Genomic DNA, 22,099 nt, shown 5'->3' with positions numbered 1-22,099 from the left:
CAAAAAACAGCCATACAACCAGAAAACTCATCCCCGCTTTCTGGCCGGGCCTTACAATCCCAGCCCAGCCCCAGCGCGGCCTTAAAAGACTCTTTATCGTAAATAGCTCCGGCAGCCCCACCTAAAAATAATCACAAAAACCTCTGCTGCCCAGGCAAATTATTAACTTATTCACTGCCCAAAAATAAGACTTTTTAAATACTTTGTTCTCTCTCCTGAATAAAAAAAAATAAAATAAAAATGATAATATGGACAAAAGCAGCAAAAACCCACCAAACTCCAAACAAAGACAAGATTCAAATCCAAGCTGAGGGAAGGAGGAAAGTCATAGACTAAAATTTCTCTTTTTTTATGCTATAGAAAAGAGACAGTTGTTTCCCTATAACTGTTATGAATGATGTTCTATTTTTCCAATTTATCAAGCAACAAGATTAAATTTAATAGTAAGTTTTTAATAGTAACAAAATGAATACAATCAAAGTATTGGAGATGACAATTAAAGTATTGGAGATGAAACAATCAAAGTGCATATATTTAAGAATATACAAAATTTGGCAGTAAGTAATTTAGTATAATTGAGGTTCGTATAAAGCATAAGCAAAACCGACTGGGGAGGGGCCCCCCTCCGACCAGGGGATACGGGGAGTGGCTTGCCATTCCTCACATACCAAAGCATCCAGGCTAACAATCCCACTTATGTACTGTAGGCTACAGAAGTTTCTAGAAAACTCCTCCTAGTTTCTATTCCTAAAATCTACGTCACCGTGTTGTACGACGCATGCTCTACTAATGGGTTAGGGGTCTCTCATCCTTTTGAGGGTCTTATTTCTGATGAAGGCCCATCATCTTTGTCAGTGACCGAGGTGTGACCTGCAGGTAGTGCAGGCGCACTGTGTGACTGAGCAGATGTTTTCCATAACAAGACTTTAATTGAGTCCTATGCTTGGAATCATTTCATTTTGGCCCATTTCAAGGTCAAAACTTTCTATTTCTAGATGCTGCTTGTCAGACCTACGTCTTTTTACTATTCTTGTTTGACTTTCTTCCAACTTCCTTCTTCAACTCCCAACATCTGGAAGATGTCCTTTGCCCTGTCTCACCCATCTCCCCCCTCACTCTGTAACAATTGTCTTCTATTGATCTAAATACAATTTTGTTAATATAGTTGCAACTTAATTAGCACGAATCACATTCATCACATAACACATAAAAAATTATAGGGTGGATTAAATATTCTAAGTGTAAATATAAGCAGAAGCCTTGGTGTTAAAATAAACAAATGTTAAAATTACTGAAATCCTCTAAGTTTAAATAGTGAAAAAACCCCTGCTGTTCCCCAGAGGAAAAACAAAACCCCTCTATTTTCAAAAATTAAGTCAGTTTTTCTTTAAACTATTACAATCCTTAAAGTGTGCCTCATAAGATGATATGGTCCTTAGTAACAGTTATGAAAAACTGTTAGTCGAGAAACAGCTTTTTATGTAACAATCAGATCTCCATTCTCCCAGTTGGCTAATCACTATAACAGCAAGGCCACAAAAAAACTGTTTCTTATGAAAAAAATCTACATAGACTGAAAAGAAAAGTCTCCTCTCACAAATAAATAAGTAAAAGACTATTTTAGAAATGGTAGACTAACTGAGTTGTTTTCTGTACGTTGTGAATGTAAAAAAAAAATGTGGAAAGAAGAAGAATAGTCTAAAGTTTTATTCTAAGTTTTATTCTTATTTTTTTCTTATGGTTTCTAGTAATAAAGATTCTCATTGTACTATTTAATGCTAGGCCTGGTTTACCTTCCTCCTAATCCTGTCTCACAACAAAAAAAATTCAAATTAACAAAAAAATCCAGTACATTATAAGTTAGTGTTTCCACCCAATTTCAAACTAAAACCAAAATATTCTCCCACTGGAACAAAGACCCAAAATGCCAGAGGAAAATCCTCCCATGACGTGCATTACAAGATGCGCCGGGTTCTCTCTCAGGAAAAACAGGAGCCATCACGGAGCAGTTCGAGCAGCAGATGAAAGCTCGGTGGCTCGTCCGGCGTCGACTTTCTCTTAATGGCACAGCTCCATGGAATGGTCCCAGCAGTTGAAGCAGCTGGGCTGGAGCTCCTCGGTGTCTTTTCTCCTGGCACGGCTCAGCTCACAGACTCTTGCGCTGGGAGCGGGGCTGCTCCACTTCTGCCAGCACCATGTGCCTGCTCTTGGACAAACAGTTTTCTGCCAGGAGAGCCCTGCATGCTGTTCCACTCATCTTTCACAAAGGCCATCCAACCAACTCCAAACACTCTGCCTACAGCAGCTTTCCACACAGGGCTGCAGAAATCCAGGACAACTGCAAGTGAGTCTTGGAAGGGTTTTGTCCTGTTCCTGCCAGCAGAATTCTCGTTGATCTGATGCAAATTTATTCAGATGGAACATGAGAGATTTTTCTCCTGATAAGTTTGATGATGAGTAACAAGCATTGGGAGCATGAGGTACACTGCTGACATGCAAAAGCATGAAGATCTCCTCCAAAGTGATCAGTTAAATTGTCCATTTCATTACTCTTCTATTTATTCCATACCAATAAGGCAAGACAAGCTTTGCTTGAACATAAAACAGGCATGGGATACGCTACGGTGACTTTCAGGGTCAGCAGGGCTGGCAGTGACAAAGCAGGCAATCTGCTTCATTGTGAACTGTCCCGGAAGCGGAGCGGCGGAGCGGAGCGGCAGCGAGGGGAAAGTGCCGGTGAGCGCGAGGTGCGCGCTGGTGCCGCGACCTTCCAGAGAAGCGCTTGGAGAAAGACGTCCTGGTGCTTACAGGCAAGTTCCCGCTCTCGGGAGGAGAGTGATTTCAGCTCTCTTGTGTGAGCCCCGCTTCTGCCGACGGTGGAGAGAGGGACGGGAGCCACGTATGGTGATCCAAGGAGGAGTTTATTCCTTCTCGAGGGGTCGAGGAAATGGCTCGAAAGGGCAGAGGGAGAGGGGTTGATATAGGAGAGCCTGGGGTCGGGGTAGAACAACTAACGAATCATCTGAGGGCACAGGGGGAGGGGGGGAAGGGGGAAGGACCAATAGGCTACAAACATTTTACATGAAACAGGCATGCTAGGGGAAATATTATAACCAATATGAGGAGGGAGTGCAAAAGGGTATTCCTTCCATGGGAGAGAAGCAGGTTCTTTCTCTGTGGGGCTTTCGGCCTCCACAACTCTCCTTTCTTTATTTATTAAAAAGGCATCTTGGAGAGACACTTGGAGAGACTTGGGCTTCCAGTGAAGGTGAGGCCAGGAGAATGCTTTTCAACCAAGGTGCAACCCGGAAGAAACCAAATACAACTCCTTCTAATGAAAACACCAGAGATCCTTCTCCCACCACTCCCTGCCGAGGAGCTGGCGCTGTAGAGCTGTGCTGAAGCCCCGAGCCAGTGCTTCTGTTGTAGCCCCAGGAGCAAGCAGCGTTCCCGAGTGAATCCCGGCTGAGGGGATCTGGCTGCAGTGCTGTGTTCTCTGCCCCGAGGGTGGCAGCAGAGACCCTGGGGGCAGCACTCAGCCGGAGGGCATCACGCAAGGTTATCTGCACTTTCTTTTGGGAACTTCCCCAGCCAGCCTCTGAAATAGGAAAACAAAAGCAATTCTGGGTTTTCCTTGTTTCTTAGGGGAAGCATCACTGTAGTTTGGTTTTAAAGTAGAAGAGGGTAGATTTACATTAGATATTAGAGAGTATTTTTTATAATGAAGAGGATGCAATGCTGGAAGGGTTTGCCCAGAGAATCTGTTGTTGCTCCATCCTTGAAGGTGTTCAAGGCCAGTTGACATGGGCCTCTGAGGAACCTGATCTTGATGAAAATGTCCCTGCTCTCAGAGCTTGGAGTAGGTGGTGGTAAAAGGACCCATCCAACTGAATCTCTTCTAGGATTCTGTGATTCTGTGATCCTTGTCCCATGTTAGTGTGCCTCAACTCCTTTGGCATAAGAACGAGAAGATACCCAGCCCGAGCAAGTTTTCTGATTCTTTCCATTGTCACTCTGTGCAGCACCCTCCACTTGAAAGCTTTGCTTTGGTCCCTGCAGGCTTTAGCCTACCACCTGTCAATGGCACAGCTTCCAGTGTGCAGAGAAAACACCCTGGTAATGCCTTAAAGAAGAAGGTCTTGAGGAAGCAGGACAAGGTGCCAATACTGCCCAGTATGCCCATCATCCAGGAGGAAGGCAGTGTCCCATGCAACTCCTCAGGTAAGCCTGCTCCTTGGTAGCTTTTTCCCATACGGGTTTTTCCTTACACAAGGAGCACAAATTGCCTCCTGCCTCAGCCAGCACAGCTGGGATCTTTGGTCCATAGCCTGTCCTGAGAATAAACAGCAAATCTACTATGCAGTTACTCCAGCTTGGTAGTACATCAGCAGTTGGTTCTTAGAGATCCATTGGAAAGTTGAGCTGAATAAAATAGTGGTAAAGGCCTAAGCTCTGGCTTTTGCTCATCCTGATAGTCCAAAGTACAGTGCTGGTGCCAGGAGGCATCTGTAACTGCAGGGATGAGGTGCAGGGCAGTGTGCCAGGGTGTGCTCACTGTGCACCTACGAGTGCCACCACCATCACTTGTCCACTGACCATCTGGGCCCTCTGCCTGTGCTGCTGTCCGCCTCTGCAGCCAGCTTTTCTGCTATCCCAGCAAGGCTTGTCTCTGCATGGCAGGCAGTGGCTTGGTGCAGTCGTGCTGCAGCTGCCACGAGTGTGCAATGGCTCGTGGCTGCTGCCATCCCATGGCCTGCAATGCCAAGAGGGAACAAGCAGTGTCTCCTGTGTCACAACACCCAAATAGAGTGGCTGTGTGTAGCAGATGACAGCCAGGAGGGGCTGCCTGGTGCTCCCAGGCTGTTTGCTGCCTGCAGCAAATGCACAGCACATTGTCCCTGGTGGCTCTTATCTCTCTTTTCTGGGTAGTCTGCCTGTGCTATGATCCCAAGTAAGGTGAGATAAGAAGAAGGGATCTAGGAATGACACTTGGAATGCTCTTTTCTAGTGATGCTACTTCCACCTTCAGAATTGGCCAGAACGAGCCTTACATGGCTCTCCACTCTTATGGAATCTAGATGTGTATGTCTACATACTGGTGTAGGGATATCAGTGATACCAAGATTAGCTGTCGTCTGAATATTTTTGATATTACAGTTCCCCCATAATTTTTGAGAACATGCAAAGTAGCACAAAAACCCTACTGAGTCTAGAGTACTTCATGTAGATTCTGTGCCATATTTATACTCCATCATTTTTGAAAGCTCAGATGTCTTCATCTACACATTAGAAAATGAGCTTTGGAGTGCATGACATGAAATTTTTGATTGACAATGCTTTTGATGACAAATGGGTTTCATAAGAAATGCATGTATCATCTGATTTTATTCATACCTTGTAAATTTTTTTTCCTAACGAAAAAACATTCAATTACGGTAAACCCAGGACAACATATTATCAAGAGAGTGCATCTGTCAACAATTTGCATCTGTATTTGAATGTTTTTATCCTCAGTTTGCATTTGGAAAGCTTTTGTATATATTATGTACACTAGAAATTGCATTTTTCCACAAAAGAAAGCTTAGGCATTGCAGAGTGTGCGTACACGTCCATTTGATGGCAAATAAATTTCACCTCAGCTGTTTGAAATACAGCCAGTGTGTACCTTGGAGACTGTAAAGATTCCCGATGTTAGGAAAGAACAAAATCTATAAACTCCTCCTTTCCCAATAGTAGGCTAACATGTGTGGGCACTCAGCTACCTGCTGTCTAGAATATTTGAAGTCAATGGGAGCAGAGGTGCTGTCAGGTGTGAAGGGTCAGGTATGGCTGTTCCCTGGGAGTTGCTCCATGGGGATTCAGACGGGCCCAGCAGAGCTGGGTTCTTCACGCTTGGCTTGGTGCTGTCGTGAGGCAGCTGCAGGTCTTCCTCAGGGAATTGCAGAGTGCTTCTGTCCTCAGGGCTGGAGGAAATCAGGGTGCTGGGACAAGAGAGGCTCCTGGGGGTTCCCTCCTGGGGTAGCCAGTCCCGCTGGTGGGCACAGTGTGGCAGGGAGTGGGAGTTCTGCGGCCTCAGGAACTGCTGCTGGCTGTGCTACCTGTGACAGTTGGGAGCTGGCAATTGCTGTGTGGGCAATTGTCAGGTTTAGCCTGGAGCTGTGCCCAGCTGGGGGGCTGTCAGAAAGCAAGGAGCCCAAGGAGGCAGAAGGCAAGGAAGTGTGTGAGCCAGTACCAGTGTGCAGCACATGGAACCCTGTGTGGGAGCTGGGGCTGCAGGCCGCTCCATGGCGGGTGCCTTGCCCGGGGCTGCAGCACTCAGGGCTGACCCTCTCCTTACAGTGACCTCGCAGACGGCCACTGGTGCTGAGCAGTGAGAGGAGCTGCTCCTTGGCCATGGGCACAAGGACACAGCCTCTCCTGATCCACAGCAGTCCTTGCGGGAGGCACTCTCCCTGCTCGACAGCGATGACTGGTAAGAAAGGCCCCGGTCACTCTGTCTCCCTCTTAGCGTTAAGGGAGGTTAGAAGTGAATCTTGCTAGTGCCTCTGAGCCCTGATAGCCCAGTGGGCCAAAGGGCACTGGAGGAAACCACTGCAGAGCAGTGAGAGGATAAAGACTGGAGAGCAGCCTTTTCTTGGCCTTGGTCTGGAATCTTGCACTTTTGTAATTCAACTTTTTCTTTCTTACTGCTTCATATGGGCCTGTGCTATTTTCTGTATCTTCACCACGCATCCCAGAATTAGACAGTGACAGAAGGTGGCCCAGGGTGATAAGCCCACAAATGTTAGGTGATATTGGCTGTCTTTTTGATGTCTAGGTTAGCATACACTCACTGGTGGATTCTTCATTCACACAAAGGTAAAGACTCCATTCCCACTGGGATAAGTATGAAATATCTGCCATGGTGCATCTCCTTGTGCAGTCACATTGGCTTTGCCTTTTCTCTTCTGTTTCGTCTTCCCCAATTCTGTTTGGTGCCCTGTGAGGTGCAGAGAGCTTCTGCAGGTGTGGGGGGGTCGAGGTAACACTCAGGGCTGCCCGTGGGATCGGTCACCAGCCCTGTGCTGCAGCCCTGATGCCTCACATACCTTTCTGTAGCTCCGGGCCTGCACAGAGCAATTACTGAGAGACAGATTTGTCTGCACCTTCTCAATAACATGTTACTGTAGTGGGGATTGTTTTAGGTGGGAGGTTTTGGGAAAAGGCGGAGTTTCAACTGTTCTTACCCAGGTGTGGAATCTCCTGGGACATTCTGCTGCCTTTTTGGGGAATGTGGAGGTGGAGTGGAAGGGAGTGGGTGACAGACAGGCCTAGATTGTAGAGTGGCAACTCAGCTCCAGAGTGGTGGTACAGTCTCACTGCTGAACTGCCTGCTGACCCTGGCTAAAAAGGAAAATGTCCCAGTAACATCAGCCCGATGGGACTTTGTCTTAGGGACAGGTTCAAGGAGGTGACAAGAAATAGTAGCATGGGCCAATGTCACAGCTTGTAGGAAGCCATGCCACAGGGAATTGATGTGCTAGAGATTTCAGACAGGCTGTCTTCTAAAACAGTTACAAATGAAGACTCTGAAGGCCCTCTATTTGACTCTTGGAATTGTGTATGCTTTTGAATGCCACAGCATCCTGTGGCAATGAGATCCACGATTTCATTAAGTACTCCTTGAAAAGCATCTCCCAGTGTTTGACTAAGCTGCCAGCCTGGTAATTTCAGAGGATGCTGCCTAGTTCTTAGTTGGAGAGAAAAATCAACCTTTTTGGTACTTGCCTTTCAGGGAGACAAAGGAGAAGGGACTGGGCATCATCAAACACCTGGCTGGGTCCCATTCAGAGGTCCTGCTTTCAAGACTTCGTGAGATTTGCTTGGCTGTTACCAGTGAGGTGAGGACATTGTTGTGAATTGTGTGTAGAGCAGATATGTGCTTGTTCATCTCCATGTGTGCTCAGGGATTGCCTTCATTTCTGTTTTTAGACCTTCTATTTCTAATGTCTGTCAGCAATCTACAGGATCTGTGTGTACACGTAGCTGTATTTACTGGTAGGTTGGGTATCTGACACTCATCTTTGAGTGAGCTGCCACAATTATGAAATTCCCAAATGCAAAAATATATGCACTAGTTATGTTATTTGCCAGAGTCCTAATCTCTGCCTGAGCTGTAATTCAACACTGAAAATTAATCTGTAGACCTGAGCCTGTGTTTTCTGTTTCCTGGCTGAGTGCTAGACCTGCTGGTGTTGTGTTTTTGAACAGGAACACAAGACTCTTTTAACCTTATGGCTTGTGGTTTCATGCTTTGAAAGGAGACCATGCTTTTATTTGATTCTTTGTTTATCAAATAAAAGGGCCTAAAATCAAAGCATTTCATATTATAGAATGATTAAGCAGATCTTTTCAGTAAAATTTATATTCATAGGCCTGCAGTAAGCAGGTCTGAGGCCAGAAATTGGTGCCAGAGGAAGTGCCTTCTATGCTTGTGCTCTTCTGCTCATTGGGTGCTTTTATGTTCATCTGGACACAGTGAGACGTGATGTCATTTACTATAACTTTTGTCTAAGGCATCTAGATTTTATTTTTGAGGTAATTCTTATGTTTCCCCTCATGACTTCCCTAGGTGGCCAACCTCCGGTCTAAGGTGTCCTACTCAGCCATTATCACTCTGGGAGAGTTTTTTGCGACCTTGAAGAAGGACATGGACTCTGAGGTAGATGAGGTTGCTCGGGTCCTTCTCAAGGCAGTGTGTAACTGCCCAGAGTTTGTTGAGAAAGCAGCCAGTCAGACCCTGGGGATCATGTTGGACAATGTGACTCCTACACGAGCAATGACAGCTCTCGTGGACAGTGGAATCAGGTAGGTTCTTCTCCTTTCAGTGATATTCTTCAGCTGCTAGTGTGCAGGTGGGAGAAGGATGAGAGAAAAAATGGGAATGGTGTGAGGGAAGGATCCTGTATCCTGCATCTTCTGTCAACTCAGTGACTGGATTCTCCAATCCACCTCATTTCTTTCCTCTTGTCCCCTATTTCTTCCTTCCTGCAGCCAATGAGTTATCAGAGTCACAGAACTGTAGATTATGGGGAGTTAGAAGGCACCCATCAGGATCATTGAGTCCAGCACAGAACACCCTGAGGGTCACACAATGTACCTGAGATTGTTGTCCAAATGCTTCTTGAATTCTGTCAGGCTTGGTGCTGTGACCACTGGCCTAGGGGGGCCTGTTCCAGTGCCCAACCACCCTCTGGGTGAAAAACCTTTTTCTGATATCCAACCTAAACCTCCTCTGACTCAGCTTCTTGCTGCTTCCTGGAGTTCTCCCAGTCTGTCAGGGTAGCGTAAATGTGGTGAATGGTGTGGAAGTGAAAGTGCCTGCAAAGGCTAACATTTGTGCTTTTGTGGGAAAGGACACAATTGCAATTGCAGCTGTGATCACTCTTTAATATTTCACAGCACTAAGCACAGAGGCCCTGGGAAAAACCATGCATCCTCATTATTGCATTAACTTGAGAACTAGGGAGGGGACTTGATGGAGCATGGAGCACATCGGGGACAATGTGCTGGGTGTGGCACAGGCTGAACAGCAGGTGCAGTCCCAGCCAAAATGAGTCTTGTATGACTCTCCTGGCTATAGAACTCTAATTTCTAGTCATACTGATGTTTCATGTTAGCCTTGAGATGCTGAATCACTTTACAGGCGCCTTCACAGGCTGACTGCCATGAGACAGCTGAAGCAAATGCTGCCTCAGGTGTTTGTGCTGGGCCTGATATTTCCCAAAAGACATTCCCAAGAACAGGGAAATCTGTCTAAAATGACTGCCACCCTTTCTCAGCTTTGGAATAGGGAAAAACATTCAGATGTATCCCTTGCCAAGCCTCAGAGAAGAAACAGGCTGCAATGCTGTATATTCTGCAACTTCATGGCCTACAGCATGTTTCTCCTGCGCTTGTTGTTTTCCAAAGCTCTGCAGATTTGGAGATTAATGGCTGGACGGAGCCTCAGTCCTTTTTCAGCACTGTGTAGTGGGTACCCTCTGATGGGTCAGCAGGAATTGTCTTACATTTCTAAAGAAGTCATATGTAATCTATTTCTTTAATCTTTCTCAGAGTAAATTGTTGGAAAGCAATTGAGTATCAGATAGTGCAGGGAGACTGAATTCTTCCCTCTTCCTTGCAGGCAGTCCTTCTGTCCAATGCTAACTTTGAGTTTGTCTGAGGACAGAACCTTCTACATGTGTCTAAATTGTCAGGGCAAGCCCAGGCCTCCTTCCCCCAGCAAGGACAGGGAGCACGCTCTGGCCAAGGCCTGTGCTGCTCTTGCTCCTTCTCCCTGTGCCCCAGTGTTTGCTCTCCTGTTCCCAGGAGCCGCCACGTCCAGGTGCGGAAGTGTGCGGCCAAACTGCTCCTGTCCCTGATGGAGAAAATTGGAGTCACGAAGCTCCCAGGCACAGCCAGGCCTGAGAGGCTGGCACATGCGGCAGGGACGCTTGCTCAGGACCATCACAAGGACACAAGGTAATGATCTTCATTTCACCTCCTGAGACAGGAAAACTCTTTTGTGTATGTCTATAACGCTAAAACCAGAAAATAGTGGTAACTGAAGAAAATATAAAATTACCTCACTGTGCATAAAGGCCAAACTCTCAGAGAATATGGTGAGTGGTATGGGACCCATGAGGGTTATTGATTCCAGCTCCTGGCCATGTGCAGGACTTGCCAAGAGTCACTCTATGTGCCCAAGTGCATTGTCCAAATGCTTCTCGAGGTCTGTCAGGCTTGGTGCTGTGACCATTGCTCTGGCTTTTCTGGGGAAATTACCGTACTGGGTATCCTGAGGTTGTCCAATAGAAATTAATATTGCCAACTTCCTGTGACTTGAAGGACTCTTTCCTGAGTTCAAAAGAGCTCCGATTAGCCACTCTAACAGTTTTGTTTGGTCTTAGGTGCATAACACAAAGCCGAAATGTTGGCTAATGTTCATCACTGAAGGATCCCAAACATCTATTTCTCATTAACTTAAGACTTTCCTAGAAATATTTCAGAGCTCTTTAGCTAATGTATTCAGTCTTTCTAAACTTCTGCAGATTTCTAGAATGCCTTTATCTGTTATCAGTGTTGTTATCAATGACCTCCAAATTTCTTCTTGAAGAGAACTGTAGTTTCCTAGTGGCAAAATCAACCCAAGCCATCAAATTCTCCTCACTTGGATGATTTAATTCCCATTAACAGTGGCCAAGAAAACAAGAGTAACCCACTGCCGCTGGCATACATATAGTATAGAATTATCCATAGGAAGCATGAGGCATGTGGTGCTTTATCCTAGCGTTCCTGCCACTTCAAGAAAGGAAATTGTTGTGCAATGGCAGCAAGGCACTGCCAATAGGAACTAACAACAAAGCAGAACTCTTTCACTTGTTCCCTGGGATCGTTAGATCCCACAGAAGCACAACCACAGTTTCAGACTGTAATGGTATTTTTTGTCTTTTTGCTGAGTAGGTAATGCCTTCTCATACAAGGATTACACCTGATTAGTTTAAGGTACCAGCCTCTTTGATTAACAGTCTTCCTTCCTTCCTTCCTTCCTTCCTTCCTTCCTTCCTTCCTTCCTTCCTTCCTTCCTTCCTTCCTGCCTGCCTGCCTGCCTGCCTTCCTTCCTTCCTTCCTTCCTGCCTTCCTTCCTGCCTTCCTGCCTTCCTGCCTGCCTTCCTGCCTTCCTGCCTGCCTTCCTGCCTGCCTTCCTGCCTTCAGTTACTTCTTTCCATAGGCATTATGGACAGGAGATGGTGAAGATGTTGCTGAATCACCAAAAATGTAAAATTCTTTTGGAACGATCCATTCCCACACGTGACCTGGAAGATATTCTGAAAAGAATGAAGAAGAAAGTAAGTGCGTGGCAGGAAAAATGTCTCCTTTTTGCGGATATTGCCACTGCTAATAGGAGATCAAACACACCTAATCTGTCTTTATCTCATTCCTCTTCTGATGAATCATTTTGCTCCTGGGAATGAGCTGTTAATCCCGACCCTGTTCATCTGCAGTCCACAACCTAACTGATATTATTAGGGAAAAAGTGGGGTTTTGAATATTTTGAATATTGGTCACAAACAGGAAAGGGGAAGGTGAGAAAATGGGTTTATATTTAGGTGTAATCCCCCATCACATTCTCTCTACTCTGACCCCAGTAAAGCAATTGAGTGAGAATAGTGCTTCTGAAGATAACAGTCTTTGCAGAAGACATGGTCGTAGTAATGCCAAGAGCATTTCCAAAAATATGAAAGATGTCCAAGTCAATCCTAATTACTACAATTACTGTCTGTCTTTTGGGAATATTGCTTGCTGTCAAACCCTGTGGAGCTGGAAGTGAATTCAGCAGCAGCCAGTAGAAAATGATTTGTTTGTTTGGGGGGATTTTTTATTCTTTTTTATCTACACTCTAAAAGGGAGTGTGCCTTTGTGTCAGAACAGGGAGAGCCAGGTTGAACCGAATCATCATCCAACATAATGGGCCCACTCCCCAAAAAGTCCAAATTTTTGTGCTCCTTCCTTAAAAATATTCATTGCCTACCACTTTGCATTATTTGCATTTATGCTCAAGACTCATGAATTTGGGTTTAAGATTGCTGCTCAGTATGGCAGCACCCATAACCTGCCTTGAGCTATTGCAAACAGAGTGTTGGCATCACTGAATCTCTGGTCTTTTTGATTTTGTTAGATAGGAAATGTTTTTCTAAGCCTTGCTAGCAGTGATCCTGGTTCTAACTTGTGTTTTAAACAGGCAATTTCCTATTTAATATTCTAAAGATTGATGGGGCTTTCTCTAGGTAGGGGTACGTATGCTTTCTCTTTGTAGGGGATGGAAGAGCAGAAGGGTGAACGCCCATCTGTCAAGAGCCCAGTGAAGAAGAGGAGCGATGGCTCCAAGAAGCCCCAGGCCACATTGCCTTCTAGTCAAAGGTACTGAGCACTTTTGTTAGATGGGACAAAGCACATGACAAGCTGGACATGTCTCTTCCTCAGGAAAACCTTTCTAGCAGTGATGGCCTGTGCCAGAGATTGTTTCCTTTCCCTACAAATGCTCTATGGCATGAAATGTCTACTTCTGCATTGCACAGAACAAACTTCTCTGGAGAGGTTTCCACAAAAATTAGCGACAAAAAGCCAGCCATTGGTTGCAGCTCAGACAATTCAGTGCAGTGGTGAGGGCAGTGTTGCTCAGGTTAGGAGAGGGCTATATTTCCACTGCCTGACTTGGGACAAGTCAGTTCAACCAGTGGTTTTTTTACATCTGAGTGGAGTCTTTTTCAGATGGGTGTTTTGATGAGAAATCCCAGCCTAGAAGCATGATGCCATTTCCCAAACAAATCCTTCTCATGCAAGTGGTTTGGCCTGGCTGAATCATGGTTTTCCTACCCTCCAACATTACCAAGTTTGAGTAGTCAGTAGCAAGGTAAATCCTGAGCAACTCTGGTCAACAGGTGTCTCAATGGGGACTTTTTGTCTTGATAATTCTGTCCTTCATATAGTTTGCTTGATGGACAGCATGTTTGGTTGATTTCCCACTGTGCTGCAATCTGCATTGAAGAAAGGAATTTGGTCCTTGCTGTGTCTTCATGACAGTGGCAGAGCTACTTGTACCTGTTCTGCCCTGACTACAGAGGGGATTTATTTAGCTCTGTCATGCTCAGCGGTGGCAGCAAAGGACCACATGCTTCAGTAGCATAGCTAGGAGCTTCCCATGCTCATGGAAGACACAGGTTGATCCAGGAGAATTGTTCCCAGTGGGTTTATTAAGCTGTGGATCTAGTCTCTAGGAATGCAAACTTAATGTGAGTGTAGTGCTGGGATGTCTGTCTTCTGTTTTTATCTGTGTTACTGATTTTCTGGATGCTTCAGATATGCCCCTGTTCATCTGCTCAGATGCATGTGAGCTCCTGTTCCAGATTGTCATGCCTGTTGTAGAGACATTTCTCCAGAGTGATGAGTTTACTTATTAGAAGACTCACACCTCCCATAAGAGGAGGCATTTAAACTTCTCAGTAGAGTTTCTCTTTCCCCACAGAGCAATGTGTGCCTGGGAAGCCGTCTGAAGATAGATGAGCTGCATCTCATCCTTGGTTTTGCTGAGTGAGCAGTGGCGAGGATGTTACTTGCAGATTGTCTCCCATAAGGATTGTCATGAGGTCCATGTGGTTTTTCAGAGCCTCATGATTTTCTAGCTTGAAATCACATCATTAGGAAGGCTCATCTTGATGCTTTGCTCACAATTATCTGCAGGTATTGTCACCAACAAGTTGTAATTTCCTTTTAATTTCCAGGGTGAAGTCAACCTCTGATGGACGCCTCCTCCACTGTCCAAAAGCCCAGGTCACGTTACCTCCAGCTAGGGATGAAATGGAGATGCTCCAGAAGCTCTACAATCTCCTGGAAGCCAAGGGGTTTGAGGCACGGCTGGAAGGAGTGGCACTCCTCCTAGAGCTGTGCAAAAACAGCCCCAAGCTCGTCACCACTCACATTGTCCAGGTATGTAGGGTATCTTCACTGTTCCTTCCCTTTAGCTCCTCTCCCAAGCCTGTAGCAGTAAAGTTAATTCAGTGTGTCTTGACACTACATCCTGGCTGTTTGGGACAGGCTGGTCCTCCTGACCCAGACCAATTTAATGGAGGTCTAGGCTTCAGGACAAGTTCTTTCAGTCCAGCTGCATTTGTCTGGCAGGTGCCTATTGTTGCTGTTCATCAGATGATGCCAGAATTTTCCATTGGTGTAACTTCTGCTGTCTCCTAGTCCCAGTTGGGTTAAGTGAAGGGAATCCAGCCACTGAAAGCATGGCAATTATTCTCTAGACAAAAAATGGGTTTTAATGGGAAAGAGAAATATCAGGCTGGGTTAGTTTAAACCAAATGTTTTTGAAAGGATACTTCTGTAATGTCCAACCTGTCTTGCATAGGCAAAAGTCTGGCTACTTGTTTCCGTTCTTGTCTCCATTCCACTTGGTAATAATGGTGCTCACCCTTGTTGGATTTTATTTCTCTTTGGAAAAGGAGGAAAACAGATTAGGACTGATATCTTTCTTCTCCTCCCAGAAGCTGCTTTTTCCCTTTTTCTAGAAAATGGTGCCTAATAATCACAGAATCATTAGATTGGGAGAGACCTTCAAGATCATTGAGTCCAGATGTGACTGTCAAGGGACTGAACCTGCTGTAATGAGAGCTGTACAGCACATTAAATTTCAGAAGTCTACCTGTTAGTTAGACAAATTGTCTGGATTCTAGAATAGTCTATCAGAGACCTACATTTCTGCAGACACACGATGTAGGACAGACAAAATAAGACTTAGATCTCCTCCAGCCATTGTTTTGGAAAAATCATAATTGCCCTCAGTACCTGAGGCAACTATATAGAAAAATGGGCATTGTGAATATCTGCTTCCAGACTTGTAAAGCAAAGGTAGTCTTTTGAATGAATAAATGCAATTAATTTAATGATTTGTAGGTGAACAGAAACACCATAGGAACTATTCTGTCCCCACACATACCTCTTAAAAATACATGAAAATCTTTACTCCAGAATGAGGTTGCACAGGCTTTCCATTGAGTGGCCCACAGGAAAAATGAAATTGTGCAAGGAAGTGCTGACCTGACAAAAAGGATTGCATTCATCTTTAACATTGCTGAGTGCTTATTTCTACATCCATTCTTCAGATATTGACATTTTAATCCCGCTTCCATGCTCTTTGTTCTCTTCACAGATTTTTGATTCTTTTGACCTGAGAATCTGACACACACAAGAAAGTGAAGCAGATGGTGCTGGACGTGCTGGCAAAAATCGTTGCCATCTTGGAAGATGCCTGGAAGTCAGTGATCGTCCTTTTGGTGGAAGGAATCCTGAAGAACCTGAACTCAAAGGACCCTGGGGTTCATGCCACAGCTGTGAATGCGCTGGAAGCATCCATTGCTCATTTAGGTAAGGCTGAGCCCTGACATGGACTCTCGCCCACTGTGTCTCTGCCTCTTTGACACAAGAGAACACTGAGTCTCTTGACAGCTCTTGGTGCCTGTGGAACACTCCAGCTGACATCCACCAGAAGCTGTGGGGGTGCAGTCCTTATGCACCAGTCCCCAACAGGCTTGAATGTGCATCAGCATTTCCCAAAATGCCAGGAGCCCTTGGATCTGTGCTACTTGTCTGGAGAGGAGGTCCTGGACTACAGCTTTTCTGCAATTCAGAGGCAAAGGAGGTTTTGGAGTTTGCTTGGATTCCATTTGATTTTCCAAATGAAGAGCTTTGCTGTTGGCATGAAGGGACACTGGCCCATCAGAGCTTCTGCAGAGCAGCCTCCTGGAAGGCTCCACATTATAGGCATGAGCTGCCTATTTTCCACCTTTCTTCATTGTCTTCCTTTTTCAGAGGGGAAGTTATGATTCACCAAGTTCATTTCCTTAAAATTGACAGGTAGAAATCCCACTGTCAGTAATGCCTTGTTCCACATGTTGTTTTGCATGGGGCAGGACGGCTGCAGCAAATAGCTACACAGGCAAGGGCTGCTCTAAATTCTTTTGTTGCAGAGATTTATGTCAGCTCTGAAAATGATGCACTGTGGAAATATGCCTGAAAAATGGAGTGTTGAAGAGGCAGGTCTTCAATGGGAATTTCTACTTTCTCCACCACAGCTGCTCTGTGAACTCATGAACTGCCTGATTCAGTGCCTTTCTGTATCCCAAGTCTGGGCTTCTTCCTCTTTTATGTGGAATGCAAAATTTTATACTGCTTACTTGTGATTGAAGTCTTGAGGTCCGTGATGGGAAATGTTTAACATAGCTCCTGGTACAGCAGAGAATGTTGCATTTACAAATGAGCATGGAGAGCTTTTCTTTGGGAATTTAAAACCCTCCTAAGTGGGCAGGAAGGAAAGGATTCAAAAATCAGCATAAATTTACTTGATTTTATAAGCTGAGGCTGCCCTTGCCCTTTCCCTCCCCACTCTCTTTTCTCCTATGACCTCAGAAGAGTGAGCAGAAATGTGTGTTTCTCTTGTAGATAAAGTATCACTGATGAAAGAGTTTAGCAACCAGTGGAGTCAACTGAGTGGCCAAGCTCTGCTGGAGGTCACAGTGTGTATCACAGGTATGGCCTCCCCTTGCAAGTCAAGAGGTCTTCCCAGGGAATATTTACAGGGAATTCCTGTGAATAGAGATGTCAGGAAAATTAATCCAAAAACACCAGAGGTTTATGTCCAAAAAGGAGACAGAGGAGTCCTTTTTGCTTTATTCGAATAAAGGGAGAGGCCATGGGACATTCCCCTGGGAACTCTCAAGTTTTTGGAGGACGCAGCCTTCTTTTTATCCTATTTTCCCGGCCGCATTTCCCTCTCTCTTTCTCCATTGGCTTAGGTACTTGAGAGGCACAGACTTCCCGGAACGCCTGATACCTGTAATTCCCCTCTAATGTATAACCCTCCCTTTTAATTTTTAATTCTTACAGAATTCATAGTTTTCCCCCCGTTGCTTCTTTCATCTTTCAATATCCAATTTCATTTATCAGCAGCCTTACAGTTTGTTTGTAAAGGCAAATATCTTTTTCCATTCATCAATCAATGGAATCCATCCCATTGTTTCTTTTATCTCTCAGTGCTAGCCTTATCTACCAGCAGATCCAAAACTCATTTGTAAAGACAAATTCAACATTCCTCTCAGAGAGTAGAGTAGCTGCTCCAACTGGGGAGGTGCTGAGCTTGTCCCTGCTGCCCAATCCCCATGGCAGGTGTGTTTGGCAGGTTTTCCCTGGCTGCTGCAGAGGTGTGCAGCACCTGAGATGGGGGCGGCACTCGGCCTGGGGGCTGAGCTCTCCCTGGGGCATCTCAGAAGCCACGTGCAGGAAAGGGAAGGGCTAAAAATACTCGAACTGGCTCCTCTCTTGGAAGCTCAGGGACATCTGTGATCCATTAGGGAAAATGGTGGCAAGTGCTGTTGCAGGGGATCCGTTCGTCTTGTGCTCACAGGATTCTCGTTTTGCTCTTGGAAAGTTTTGAGGTTGAACCCTGCAATGCCTGGGGTCACAATTAGGTCGAAATTCTACACACATATTAGAGGCACAGATTTGGTGCAAGGCAGCCTTTGGGGGCAGAGGGGCAGAAGCAGAGTGCTGAGGCTCCCTGCCTGTGCTGTCCAAGTGGCATTGGACTGAATATTTCGGGCTGTGCAAACAGTGTCTTCCTGTGTCGACACTGTCCAAAATGCTACAATTGCAGCTGATAATTGATCCCTCAGAGGAGCTTGTTGTGTCAGCAACAGGCAAGGAATGGAAAAATGATAATCTTAATATATAGTAGAGAAGAAGATTTATAGCCTTGCTTGAACTGGGGCTAAATCCACTGCCAAGTGAGGCAGCATTTTTATGTGCAAGGTTTGATACACTTTGTGTCTTCATTAGGAATCTCAAAACGGCAGTGTTCAGTGATTAGGAATGTCAAAGGCCCTTTAAAAGACATTTATATAAAGAGGATCTCCATGAAGAGGGAATTTATTTTTGGAGTTATTTTGATCTCCTTTTCAAAGAAAGGAATGAAACATAAATTAGGACTGCTTTAGAAAGAGCAGATGTTCTCTCAGAGATTTAGTAGGAACAGCCAGTTGTTTCTCAAGTCCCATAGTGACCAATGTCTTTAATTGCATTTAAACTGAAATTAATTTCCACTTTGAAATGGGTACCATAACCCTTTTCCTGCTTAGTAGAATTGGTTTTGGGTACTTTCAGGAGCTGTTTAAATGTTGATGACTGCTGGTGGATTAACAGCATAGAAAAAATGAAGTCTCTTCCACTACAGAATAAGAAGTGGCTGCTATAAAAGTTTTGGCCTGTGCATAAAATAAGAATGTACTGCCGAGCATTTTAGGGTTTGATCTCTCAGCCAAATCTGCCATACAAGGAGCCAGTTGGTAGGAAATTTTAGTGTGTGTTTGATATAGTTCAGGAAATGAGCAGGGAGCAGGCTTCAGAGAGAATATGAAAAACCCCTCGTGATTTGGTTAAAATTCAGTCCCTTGTCTATTATTTTTTTCTCTCTATTCTGCTGTTTCAGTACACATTGCAAGAAAAAAAGGCCATTAACATTGGAAGGGGAAAGGCTATTAAAATGTGGAGATGCACAAATGCCACAGCAAATGGGTCTGGTTAGTTATCTAAGACACCCTGAGGTTTTAAACAGCTGTTTGTTGGAAGCCACAAAAGCATTCTGCCAAAGACACCAGCTGGTCACTGATGTTTCTAATCCAACTGTCAAGCAGCACCCATCTCTGGTGGGCTGGAGTTTGGAAGTGTAGTCCAATACTGTCCTTTGGTATTTGCCACTGAGCAAAGGGAAGAGCCAGATTAGATTTTTGGCACTTGACATCAAGGGTCACAAAAATGGAATCACCCTTTATATTAGAAATCTCTCAATTGTCTCTCTATGGTGCATTTCCAAATATTCAGTGTGGATTTAGAAACTTCCTAATGGAAATAGAAGAGAAGTTGACATTTCAGTCATTAATCTGTTCACTGCATCAGTCTATTGATGCAGAAACAGATTGTGAAATAATTTACTAAAGGTACAAAGTCTCATAAATATACAAGGCTCTGTTTGGAGAAATTAGTCCTGAGGGCTTGGTGGTTCTGTGCTGGGAAGGCTCAGCTGCTTTGGCCATTTCTGGATCGTGGGGCTCTGTATGCTATTTTGCTGATCTTGCCAGAGAGGCTTCCCAGAAGCAAAACCAGAGGTAGATCCTGGTTTGCCTTGAGCTTGGTGGTTAAGGAGCTTGTGTCTCTGTCCTGGCAGTGCTTGTGGAAGGGGTTTATGGCAGGAGCCCTGAAGTCGTCCAGCGCTACACCCTGCCCGTGCTCTGGTCCTTGCTGGAGAACAAGGCGCTGCCTGTCCGAAGCGCCAATGTCCGCACTGTGGTCACCAGGCTTGCCTCTGCCCTCCACGAGGTGATGGGCACCCAGCTGCAGAAGCGTGCTGCCAGCCAGCCTCCACATGTGCGGAAAAACCTCTCCAGCATTTTGGGCTGGTGAAGGATGGATGTTCTCCAGAAAGTTGACCAAGTGCTGAGATGGACACCTCCGGATTTGACATTTTAGCTGTGCCAAAAACGACGAAATACTAAAGAAGGTTGTGCATCTGCCCCTGCTTTCTCCACTGCCCTTCATAGTCATGGCATGCTCAGGGGGCTGAAACAACTGCAGACTGAGGACAAGGTGAAGGCCGAGCATGGCTCAGCCTCACACAGAGGTAAGGTGGGAGCTGGGCCACTGTCTGGCAGGAGGAAGGGTCTTGTGCCAGCCTGGAGAGCCTGTGCACATTGCCAGGGAACAGTCCTGCCCTGCAGGTGCCCCCTGCCATCAGCTCTGCTGCTCCCAGTGCCCCGTGGAGCTGTAGGGTTGCTGAGCTGTGGGGTAGGGAGAGGAGCAGGAGGCTGCATGTGCAGCTGAGCCATTGCTGGCAAGCACAGGGCTCTGGGCTCCCTGCTGTCCCAGGGCATCCCAGAGGTCAGGGTGTTCCCCTGGGAACTCTGTGCAAGTGGGTCAGGGTGTGCCCCTGGCCTGCCTCAAGTGGCTGCTTGCAGGAGTATGTTTCCATGTGCAGCTATGTAGAAGTTTCCAGGAAATATGTCCCATTAAATATGGGCCTCAGATTCTTTAGGTTTTCACTGCAGCCTCTATGTTATATTTTATGTCTCCATTTTGCAGACCTCACTGGCTCCACTCTTGCACAGAAGTTTTCCCTGGACACTTCCTTTCTTCCCTGAGCCGCTAAGTCCTTGTCTCCCATCCAGAAGGGCTCGATTTCCTCTGGGTACAGAAAGAAGCTGCTGCCTCTCCAAAGAGTGATTGAAGAGGGGGATTTATTCATTACTCTTTATACTTATAGACGTACATATAACTAGGTGTAGGTTTGAATGAACGTGTTTTTATTGTATCTATTAAATTTTGAGGTTATCGTTTTAATTGTAAGTAGTTTGATTATTTTTTCTTAATAGTTTAAATAAAATTATTAAAAAAAAAAGCAAGAAGAGATTGTGCGTCCATGATCTACTAGTGTAGAGGCTATCAGAGTGCAGCTCACTCGATGTACCCGTGTTTCATTATATTCTTTCTTCACTTGGCTTCTCCTCTTCCTCTTTGGCCTTGTTATCTTGGTGTCATTTGTTTCTTACTGCTGTTTATTTCTTGGAATTACAAGGGGGGCATCCACTGACATGTTTGAGGGACAACGGACCCAAAATATCCTCTATAGTCTAAAGTTTGCTAGTTAGATTTATTCTGTGCTCACAAAAGGCCTGAGGAAAGAAACAGAGAGAAGTGTGCCCAAATCCTAAAGCTTTGCTCCTTTGCAATTTCCCTCAGATCTGGCCCTGAGGTGTCTTCAATCACAATTTCATAGGTAAGAAGAGGACATGGGAAAAGATGCACTGCTTTGGAAAAGACGTTTGTATGTATATTTACCCAGCACAGCAGACCAACAGCGCTGTTTGGAACATGTATGCAGAAGGATGAATGGGCTGTGAGGTCAAAAACATTTGTCAACTGTTCCTCAAATCGATTCCACAGCCTGGAATCCATTCAGCCCAGGGGTATTGGATCATTTCTTACCATGGATCTGTGCTTACAGGGTAATGAATTCCTGAATAGCTGGAACAAGCACTTCTGGATTCAGCTCCAGCTTTTGGTGGGCTGCATGATCATTGAGAATGCTGCCTTTCCAGTAATTATTTTGCAGTTTCCTGTCATCATCATTTGAAGCTTTTGAACTTCCAAACATTTCAATTTGCTCTGCCTTTGGGAAAAACAGTTTTGAGCCCAGTGCAAACTGTAACCTTTTGACAGCCAAGTCCTCACAGTTGCCAGCTTCAGATGTTACAGAAGAAAATGAATGTGACAGTGTTAATTAGGTTTTCTGAAGGAAAAACTCTCTGTCAAACTCTTATGTGTTTGCTTAGCTATGGGTCTAGTCCTGGCCTAGTAAAGCCCAGGCAGGGTGGCAGGTGTCAGGGAAAACTAGTCTGTGAGCTTATAGGATTGCCATCACCAGCAGAGGGATTCCTCTGGAGACAAAATTAGGGACCCTCTCCATGTCCCA

At 45.3% G+C, this 22,099-nt stretch overlaps 1 protein-coding gene across 1 annotated transcript; it reads left to right on the top strand.

Annotated features, from left to right (window-relative positions):
• The first annotated feature begins 17,036 nt into the window (after positions 1-17,036).
• Positions 17,037-20,034, top strand: LOC148222978 (TOG array regulator of axonemal microtubules protein 2-like). Its single transcript, XM_088168605.1, has 2 exons — positions 17,037-17,109; positions 19,799-20,034. The coding sequence occupies exons 1-2, from the start codon at positions 17,037-17,039 to the stop codon at positions 20,032-20,034; spliced, it is 309 nt and encodes a 102-aa protein (XP_088024731.1).
• Positions 20,035-22,099: the final 2,065 nt, after the last annotated feature.

The sequence above is a fragment of the Sturnus vulgaris genome, chromosome 8 (genome assembly GCF_052056855.1).
Source record: "Sturnus vulgaris isolate bStuVul1 chromosome 8, bStuVul1.hap1, whole genome shotgun sequence".
NCBI classification, from domain to species: Eukaryota; Metazoa; Chordata; class Aves; order Passeriformes; family Sturnidae; genus Sturnus; species Sturnus vulgaris.
This window is presented reverse-complemented; position numbering and strand designations above follow the sequence as displayed.